This window comes from Polypterus senegalus, chromosome 16 (genome assembly GCF_016835505.1).
Source record: "Polypterus senegalus isolate Bchr_013 chromosome 16, ASM1683550v1, whole genome shotgun sequence".
In the NCBI taxonomy this organism is placed as follows: Eukaryota; Metazoa; Chordata; class Cladistia; order Polypteriformes; family Polypteridae; genus Polypterus; species Polypterus senegalus.
The window spans coordinates 18,745,501-18,756,016 of NC_053169.1; the positions used below are offsets into that span (position 1 = coordinate 18,745,501).

General features: G+C 38.8%; 1 protein-coding gene across 1 annotated transcript in view; it reads right to left on the reverse strand.

The window, feature by feature from the left end:
- The window catches only part of LOC120517018 (cullin-9), a 112,912-nt gene that overhangs the window by 10,020 nt on the left and 92,376 nt on the right, over positions 1-10,516 (reverse strand). The window contains 6 exon segments of the mRNA XM_039739086.1: positions 4,594-4,727; positions 5,049-5,166; positions 7,648-7,758; positions 7,856-7,930; positions 9,547-9,640; positions 10,038-10,201. Of these exon segments, the coding sequence (XP_039595020.1) occupies positions 4,594-4,727; positions 5,049-5,166; positions 7,648-7,758; positions 7,856-7,930; positions 9,547-9,640; positions 10,038-10,201 (696 nt within the window).

Sequence of the window (10,516 nt, forward strand, 5' to 3'; positions counted from 1 at the left end):
AACTGGAAGCTATTTTTCTCCATTTACTGTAATGGAGTTGAGCTCGAAAGCCGTGGGGCGGAATTTCGTGTGACATCACCACACCTCCCACGTAATCACGTGAACTGACTGTCAACGCAGTACCTAGAAAACCAGGAAGAGCTCCAAAAAGCGCTGAAGAGAACATGCGTTATATAATTGAGAAAGCAGGGAAACAATAAGAAGCGAGCGACTGACATATACAAATAATATACAAATAATAGACATGGACATGAATATTGTAAACTCCAGCTCTTTTAAATTTTGGAAAAAAAATGCATTTAAACTGCATTTCAATTCAAAACAGAAACAAAAATATCATCCCTGGCTAAAATTGGGCAGACTTAAAAATAAAGTGATATTTTAAGTACTTTAAGTACATTTTCAGAATGGTATTGTCTGTAAATAATAATAACAAAAATTTCAACATAAAGTGCAGGTTTTCTTCTTAAAAAAAAAAAAAAGGCAGAAACATAAAAGGTAATTTGACCAGCCTCACCTTTAAACTCTGAGTAACCGTAGCGAAAAATTATTTTGTACATTAGGCTAAAACAGTGTGATCACTGAACATTTTGTGATTAGATGTAATTAAAATTACTAACATTCACGGAAGTCCAATGATCCCCAGTAAGAGCCACAAAGTCTGCTTTCTGTAATGCATCTAAATTTTGCTTGCTTTTCAGTGTCATAAAGCTGTTGAATTTTACTTGAAATAGTCTTTCGGCATGGCAGTTGGAAAGTTGGATCACCTGTCGCTAACTGTAGTACATTTTCTAACTCCCTATCTTCCACCACTGTTAGTGGTCTATAGTCCAAAGCAATCCATTTTGCGAGAGAATTTGTAAGTTAGACCGATGTTGACTTTACTAATTTTGGTCCTGAAGCCAGTCATTTCATCAGGTTGGGGCTGCCGACACCTTTTTTTGGTACTAGAACTCATACTGCTAGTGCTAACAGCATACACAGTTTCTGTGCTCGCTGTAACATGTTTTGCCTTTAGATGGTAACAAAAAGTTGAAGTGCTTCGGTGGTATGCAAACTCCTTTTTGCACAAAACCATGCTTTTATCAAGGCTTCCGCCGGTGAGTCTTTTGAAATGAAATTTGCCTCCGATCAGTTCTAGCAACGCGCTTTCTTCCGACTCTTACATTTTTGTAGCTCTGATGTGTGCATCAATGTAATCGGTGTACCAGGAAATCATGCATTGACAATAGTTCCCCCTTTGCTTGGAATGCAAAGTGTGATTAAATGCGTTTTTTTTTTTTTTTTAACGCGTTATGGAGTACATGCATCGAAGCTTCTCAGCTCTGCTTGTGCTAAGAAAAGGAAACATTTTAAAAACATGATTATCAATGTAATTGTTTTGTCACTGTTATGAGTGTTGCTGTCATCAAGGATTTGATTATCATTATTTCTTTCAATCAGGTTCATATTTGGAGGATGTGTTGTGTTCAAGTTATATTCCGTGTTTGTCAACTGTTGTAAAGATAACAGGATTCATTCATCGAAGTGTTCACCACCCAAATCAGTATTCATGAATGTAAGATGTTCAACAGGCATTCCCGGTATTAAGTTGTGGATTTGCCTGCAAATATTTAGCGGTAGCGTGTGTATGAACTTAATTTAATCTTTTCCAGTCCTGCAAAGTCAGCTGACGTGAGCCGCTCGGAGTACATGCATCGAAGCTTCTCAGCTGTGCTCGTGCTATTTCGTGATGTCCACGGCTTTATTTAATGTTAGCTAAGACCCGGTACTTAAAAGTTTTTTGCTACAGCAATTTTAACTCCGTTACAATGTAATCCAAAGTCTCGTTTATACCTCGTGTCTTCTCATTAAACAATACTATATTCGTCGTAGGCATGACAAACAGTAGCGGGAGCGTGTCTATACACTTAATTTAAACTTACGGTTCACACCGTGCTTTGTTTCTGCAGTAGCTGCACTTATGATTATGCTTGTATGCTTTGCTGCCTTCTCAATTGTGAAATGCGTTTTTTGTTCAGCGCTCTTTGGAGCTCTTCCTTGTTGTCTACGTACTTACGTAGGAGGCATGATGATGCGATACGCAACTCCATCTCCCAAGGCCATCGACCTGCAGTCTATTACAATATATGGACAAAATAGGTTTCAGTTATGACCATTATGCATAGACTTTCGAAATGGAAGCTGCCCAACTTTTGTAAGTAAGCTGTAAGGAATGAGCCTTGCAAATTTCAGCCTTCTACCTACACGGGAAGTTGGAGAATTAGTGATGAGTGAGTCAGTCAATGAGTGAGTGAGTCAGTGAGGGCTTTGCCTTTTATTAGTATAGATAAAACTCATTCCTGTCTAAAATTTAGGGTGATTGTGCTTTTTGTACTACATGGTGTTTCAATATTATTCACCACCTTTGACTGCCCATCTTTGACTAAGATTTGATTTATTATTCTGTATTAATCCTCAAAGGGAAATGGTCTTTTCGCTTGGCCTTTGGGGGATCAGAGTGCACAATCAACCATTGTACAACAACCCTGGAGCAAATTTCAGGAAAAGGGGCTTAACTCAAGGGCCCAACGGAGTAGGATCCCTACTGGCAGAAACGAGACTTCATATACTAAGAGTTGTACTAAAACTTATACCACGTTTATATTTAGACAAACTGAAACATTTATGACAATACAAGAAATTTCTAGGGAAAAATGGCAATAAATATAAGTTTACCACTGTCCAAGAACATAAATTCTACAGTTTCTTAAAATCACTATTTTCAGCTGTGAGTTCTGTTTATTTAACAAATCAATTAATATTGCAAGCTCTCTTTATATGGTAAAAGTTTATGTTCATGTAAAAAATAAAAAGAACGTGAACAGGAGGGACTGTTAAACTCTACAAAAGTGAACAATCAGCTGGGCATTTAACAGCAATCCAAACACTACAAAGCTTTACAGTGTTAACAAAATAGTGAAAAGCATACACGATGCCATGGTACAGCCAGCGTAATTAGATAGATAGACCACTTTATTAATCCCAAGGGGAAATTCACATACTCCAGCAGCGGCATACTGATAATAACAATATTAAATTAAAGAGTTATTAACAATGCAGGTATAACAGACAATAACTTTGTATAATGTTAACGTGGGAGAGGGATCAGTGTAGTATATAGATGATGGCATCCTCTGCTCCCACCTTCTCCTGGTATACGAACTGCAGAGGGTCGAGGGCGGGGTGGACCTGTGGCCTCAGGTGGTGAAGCAGTAGCTGCTCCATGGTCTTCATCACATGTGACGTCAGAGCGACAGGCCGGAAGTCATTTAGCTCACTAGGATGTGATACCTTTGGGACTTAGGTGATGCAAGATGTTTTCCAAAACCTCGGGACTCTCCCCTGTTCCAGGCTCAGGTTGAAGATGCGCTGTAGAGGACTAGAGGACTCCCCAGCCCAGCGCACAGGCCTGTCGTGGCAATACTCAATCTGGACCCACTACTTTGCTGGCACAAAGTCTCCACAGCTCTCTGCTTACCTGGGCTGTTGTAATTGTGGGTGGGGATGTCTGTCCTATGTTTTTGGTATCAGCAAAAGGATGGGTGGAGGGTGCAGTACTCCAAGGTGAGAGTGGGTTAGGTTCGTCAAACCTGTTAAAGAAGTTGTTCATTTGGTTTGCTCTCTCCACGTCTCTCTCAATGGTGGCACCCCACTTCGAGCTGCAGCCAGTGATGATCTTCATCCCATCCAACTCATCCTTCATGCTGTTATTCTGCAAATTCTGCTCCAGCTTTCTCCTGTACTGCTCTTTCGCTTCCCTGACCTGGACTCGGAGTTCCTTCTGCCCGCACTTGAGCTCATGCCGATTACCACCTTTAAAAGCCCATTTCTTCTGGTTCAAAGGGCCCTTGATGTCACTTGTAATCCATGGCTTATTGTTAGCATAGCAGCGTACTGTTCTTACTGGAACTACAATGTCCATACAGAAGTTCATGTAGTCAGTAGTGCAGTCAACAACCTCCTCAATGTTCTCACTATGTGACCCCTGCAGGATATCCCTGTTTGTAGTTCCAAAGCAGTCTCTCAGAGCCTGCTCTGCCTCAGGGGACCACTTCCTGAATGAGCGCGAGATTGTAGGTAGCTCCCTCACTCTTCGTTTGTAGTGGGGCTGAAGCAGAACCAGGTTATGATATGCTTTCCCAAACGCAGGCAGCAGTGTGGTGCTGTATGTGTCTTTTAACGTTTGCATACAGTAGGTCGATAGTCCTATTTCCCTGGGTGTTACAATCCACATACTGGGAGAAGGCAGGTAATGTTTTGTCCAGCGTCACATGGTTTAAACCTCCAGAGATTAGCACAAGCGCCTCAGGGTGCTGTGTTTGTAATTTAGCAACAGAGGAATGGATGATGTCACCCGCTATCTCCACGTCCGCCCGAGGAGGGATGTAAACAACAACAATAATGACGTGTCCAAACTCTCTGGGCAAGTAATAATTTCAATTATTTGAAACAGACACAAATACTTACTTATTAAAAGTACATAAAAGGGTTAAATGTTATATAAATAGTATTTTAATATTCACATTTGCATATCTTATGATTAAAGCTCACCTGTGTGGAATGCTGCAAGATTGCTACAAGCCTTTCCTGAATCCGCCGAATTAACTCTAAGCCCGTGTTCAAGTGCTCTGGCTTCAGGAGGCGTATACACGACGCCAAGTCTGTGCACTGCAACAAAGTCTCCTCTGAAAAACAAAGAGCTAAATTAGGGTTTGTTTGTTTTTTTTTTTTTTTAAAAATGATATTCTCACAAGGCGTACCACTTCACTATGATTTGTAATTAGAAACGTCTGGCAAAGCCACCATCATTCAGCCAGTGCAAAACAGCTCTATACTGCTTAGACTCATTAACAATAAAATACTGAAACAGATTATTAGTCTGCACCCATTTCTACGATTACTGAAACACCACAGTCTTTGTAAATGGAGGGGGTGTGGGTTTATATTTCTGGACAGTGAAGGAGCACATTTTATTTTAAAGTCACTTCTAGAAAACAGATACTTACCCAGAAGTATTTGCAATGCATTGGTGTGAAGGTCTAGATTGTCTGTTTGCTGCTCCATCACATCCATCTTCTCGGTATCTTGATTATAATAACTGTATACACAGGAATATGCCAATACCTGGACATTAGAGACAGCAGAATATTAATAAAAACTCACTTTTAAACATTTATTTCCTAATAAGCAGGTGTTGCGGATAATATTTAAACACAACTTTACAGAAAATAGAATGCACTCAATTTGAAAAACTGTCAGTATATTTACTATAGTATATTTGGGAATTTCCCCTTTGGATTAATAAAGTATTTATCGATCTATCTACTAAACAAATTGTTTTTTTCTTTTTACTCCTGTACACTAAACTGGAGCAGAAAACAAGAAATGGTGCTACTAACTGCTAAATGCATTTAAAGTTTATTTAAACACTAAAATGGTGTCATTGTGACTGTTTTAAAGGTTTGCTTAAAGCTTTTACATTCAGCTATTTCAATTCTCTCTCAAATAAATTTAAAAAACCACCTGTAAATATGTAAGCTGATATGGCATGGAATAAATCTTTTTAAGGCAACACCACACATTTGTTCTCATTTTTGACAGAGTATACACTTCTTCTTTCAGCTACTCCTCTGTCCTCTACATCTTGTTCTGTCACCCCCATCACCTGCATGTCCCCTCTCACCACATCCATAAACCTTCTCTTAGGCCTTCCTCTTTTCCTCTTCCCTGGCAGCTCTATCCATAGCACCCTTTTCCCCAATATACTCTGCACATGTCCAAACCAACACAATCTCATTCTGTTTTAGAAAACAAAACTGACATTTTTAAATGTAATATTTTCAGTTTTCTTGATATTTAGAAAATGTATTTTTGCATATACAGTGGTGTGAGAAACTATTTGCCCCCTTCCTGATTTCTTATTCTTTTGCATGTTTGTCACACAAAATGTTTCTGATCATCAAACACATTTAACCATTAGTCAAATATAACACAAGTAAACACAAAATGCAGTTTTTAAATGATGGTTTTATTATTTAAGGAGAAAAAATCCAAACCTACATGGCCCTGTGTGAAAAAGTAATTGCCCCCTTGTTAAAAATAACCTAACTGTGGTGTATCACACCTGAGTTCAATTTCCGTAGCCACCCCAGGCCTGATTACTGCCACACCTGTTTCAATCAAGAAATCACTTAAATAGGAGCTGCCTGACACAGAGAAGTAGACCAAAAGCACCTCAAAAGCTAGACATCATGCCAAGATCCAAAGAAATTCAGGAACAAATGAGAACAGAAGTAATTGAGATCTATCAGTCTGGTAAAGGTTATAAAGCCATTTCTAAAGCTTTGGGACTCCAGCGAACCACAGTGAGAGCCATTATCCACAAATGGCAAAAACATGGAACAGTGGTGAACCTTCCCAGGAGTGGCCGGCCGACCAAAATTACCCCAAGAGCGCAGAGATGACTCATCCGAGAGGTCACAAAAGATCCCAGGACAACGTCTAAAGAACTGCAGGCCTCACTTGCGTCAATTAAGGTCAGTGTTCACGACTTCACCATAAGAAAGAGACTGGGCAAAAACGGCCTGCATGGCAGATTTCCAAGACGCAAACCACTGTTAAGCAAAAAGAACATTAGGGCTCGTCTCAATTTTGCTAAGAAACATCTCAATGATTGCCAAGACTTTTGGGAAAATACCTTGTGGACTGATGAGACAAAAGTTGAACTTTTGGAAGGCAAATGTCCCGTTACATCTGGCGTAAAAGGAACACAGCATTTCAGAAAAAGAGCATCATACCAACAGTAAAATATGGTGGTGGTAGTGTGATGGTCTGGGGTTGTTTTGCTGCTTCAGGACCTGGAAGGCTTGCTGTGATAGATGGAACCATGAATTCTACTGTCTACCAAAAATCCTGAAGGAGAATGTCCGGCCATCTGTTTGTCAACTCAAGCTGAAGTGATCTTGGGTGCTGCAACAGGACAATGACCCAAAACACACCAGCAAATCCACCTCTGAATGGCTGAAGGAAAACAAAATGAAGACTTTGGAGTGGCCTAGTCAAAGTCCTGACCTGAATCCAATTGAGATGCTATGGCATGACCTTAAAAAGGCGGTTCATGCTAGAAAACCCTCAAATAAAGCTGAATTACAACAATTCTGCAAAGATGAGTGGGCCAAAATTCCTCCAGAGCTGTAAAGACTCATTGCAAGTTATCGCAAACGCTTGATTGCAGTTATTGCTGCTAAGGGTGGCCCAACCAGTTATTAGGTTCAGGGGGAAATTACTTTTTCACACAGGGCCATGTAGGTTTGGATTTTTTCTCCTAAATAATAAAACCATCATTTAAAAACTGCATTTTGTGTTTACTTGTGTTATATTTGACTAATGGTTAAATGTGTTTGATGATCAGAAACATTTTGTGTGACAAACATGCAAAAGAATAAGAAATCAGGAAGGGGGCAAATAGTTTTTCACACCACTGTATATTTTTCAAAACAGATTTTGTATTAAGTTGTGAACCACACTTGTCTAGTCCACTGCAAACTCTTTCTGAACCTTGGACCTCTACATGTGCGACTGCATTTGAGTTCAAAGGATTGTCACCTTTCGAGCTTGAGCCAGGATCTTACAAGCATCGATCACAAACGTGAGAGACTTCATCTGGAGGGCTTCATTAATTGAAGAAACTTTATTCTCCAAACTTATAGCAAAATCCTATGTATATGGGGAAAAACATTTACTTAAATATTTCAAAACACAAAATGTACTTAATGACTTTTATACTATGTGCAAAAATAGTAGACTTCATTACCTTTGCTTGATTGTGAAATGTACATCTTTCATTATAGTCCTGAAACTTTTTTTCTTGGCGGGCTGCTTTACTCACCTATACAATGTTTAAAAGAAAGTCAATAAGCAAGAAACGAGACATGCAAGCTACTAAAATTAAATCACAAAAAACAATTAAATTGGTTTTATTCATTACCATATGTTCTGAAGGCAATATTCTGTTATTGGGTAACAAGAAGGATTCAAATGACTTTATATTTTAAACTTGCAGATCATCTTTAAAAACAAAGCAAAACACTTGCTAGCTAGATGGCTGCTAATGCCTAAAAATGCACATTTACAGTATCCCTGTATAGTCAAAAATAACTAAAAGAAAAAATTAGAAAATCATAGGGTTGTGCCTCCTTTTGCTCTCAAAACAACCTTAATTCATTATGGCATTTCTGGTCCATCTTGACACAACTGCACATTCATGTTGTAAATATTGTGTTCTACTGCATCTCAAAGGTGTTCTGCTGAATTCACATCTGGTGACTAAAGAACACTGAGGTTGTTGTCATGAAGACTTTTGCTTTGTGACATGGTGCATTACCACGCTGGAAGTAGCCATTTGGAGATGAGTAAATTGTGACTATGAATAAATGCACATGATCATCAACAATACTTGCATAGATCATCTCATTCAAGTGATAATTGATTGGTATTAATGGCCCCAAAGTATTCCAAGAAAACATTCCCTACACTATTACTACACCACCAGCTTGGAAGGTTGACACAAGGCAGGTTGGATAGATTACTTAGAGCAGGCTACATTTTTTTAGTCTAAAATTGTCCAGTCTTGGTAAGCCAATGCCCAACTGCAGTCTTAATTTTCTGTTCTTGGCAGATAGGAGTGGAACCAGATGATGGTTTTCTGCTGTTGTAGCCTATTCACCTAAAGCTTCAGTGTGTTGTGCATTTTGCTTTGTTTTTCTGCCTACCTCTGTTGCATAGAGTGATTATCTGAGTTACCACTGCCTACCTGTCAGCTTGGTCCAGTCTGGCCATCTCATCAGCAAAGCATTTCCATCTGCACAACTGCTGCTCACTGGATGGTTTTTGATTTTCACACCACTCTGAATAAACTCTAAAGCAGTATTTTTCAATCAATGTGCTGGGGCACAGTTGTGCATCATGGAAACTGAGGAGGACAGGACTACCTGGAGAAACTGGCACAAGAGCAGCTCTAGGATTGCTATGTTGCAGACAGAGCACTTCCAACACATCTCCTGGGTGTGTGGCCATAGTGAGCTTCACAGGGCTGATGGAAATGATCCTACCTTCTCTGGCAGCTGAGCATGTGTATGAAATATAATGTGTGTGTGGTTATTGAAATAATGGTGTGTCTTGGGATGTATTTGGTTACACAAAGTGAGCCACCACAGCAAAAAGGTTGGTAAACACTGCTCTCAAGAGTTTTGTGTGCAAGTATCCCTGGAGATCAGCATTTATGGGAATAATCAAACCAGCCCGTCTGGCATGAGAAATCATGATAAAGTTAACATGGGAACTAAAATTGAGTTTTTCAAAATCTGAAGACACATTATATCTTAAAAGTACTAGGATTAGGGGTTTATAAAAAAAAAAGTAATATCACTTGATACCTAACTGCACGCTTTATGATTCATAAATCACTCTTCACAACTTTCACAGTTTTACTTAACCAGCACTCACCATTGCAGAGCAGTTATAGTAATCTTTGTGGGTTGGTTTCCAGGGTTTTAAACATCGCCAGCAAAACCCATGGTTACATTTGGCACACGTCATACTATAAAACAAAACAATATATATTCAAATAAACAACAATCAGAACAGAAATAACTGATCATGTTAGTTTCTACAGTTAATGAAGTCACTAAGACCTCCAGGAGGAAAAAATTGGCAAGTAAATTGTAAGAAGAAGTCAGGCAAAATTATACTTTTTATTTACTAAAAAGATTACAATATGCAAGCTTTCAAGGCAACTCAAAAGTCCTTCTTTAGGCAAGATGTAGTTGCCTTGAAAGCTTGAATATTGTATTCTTTTCATTTAGCCAATAAAGAGTGTCATGTTGCTGGACTTCTTATGACATCCATAATGGCTAACACGGTACAACACTCTAGTACTACAGACATGCAAGTAAACTGAAAAGAAGTTGTTTTCACACAAAGCGGTTTACACTTACTGTAGACATCCTTCATTCTTCTCAATCTGTGCCTGACAACTTGGGCAACGTTTGGAGATGAGTTTTGCCAGATGCTTGCTTTGAGCTTCCATACTCATTCCTTCATAATAACCACCATCATCCATCCATTGTGACATGTGACTACAGCTAGCTGGATAATGAGCCTGAAGAGAAAAATACTCCTGGTATTCTCTCAACAGAACAAATCATTTACTCTTTATGATAATTTCAAGTTTAACAATTTATATGCGAAAAAAGCATCTTCTTTACCACTAGGAAATGAAAGTAGCAGTTTCACAAGTGTCTACCCTCCCTACCTATCAATTTGTGTTATTAAATAGCTTACTGTTGTGGTCACAATATTTGGCAATTTATATTTAAGGTATATTAATTAATAATTATAACAAAAATAATTGTAAATGTGTCAGTTTTGCCCATCAGAATGTTTAATAGGATATCCAATGTTATACAGTCTGAAA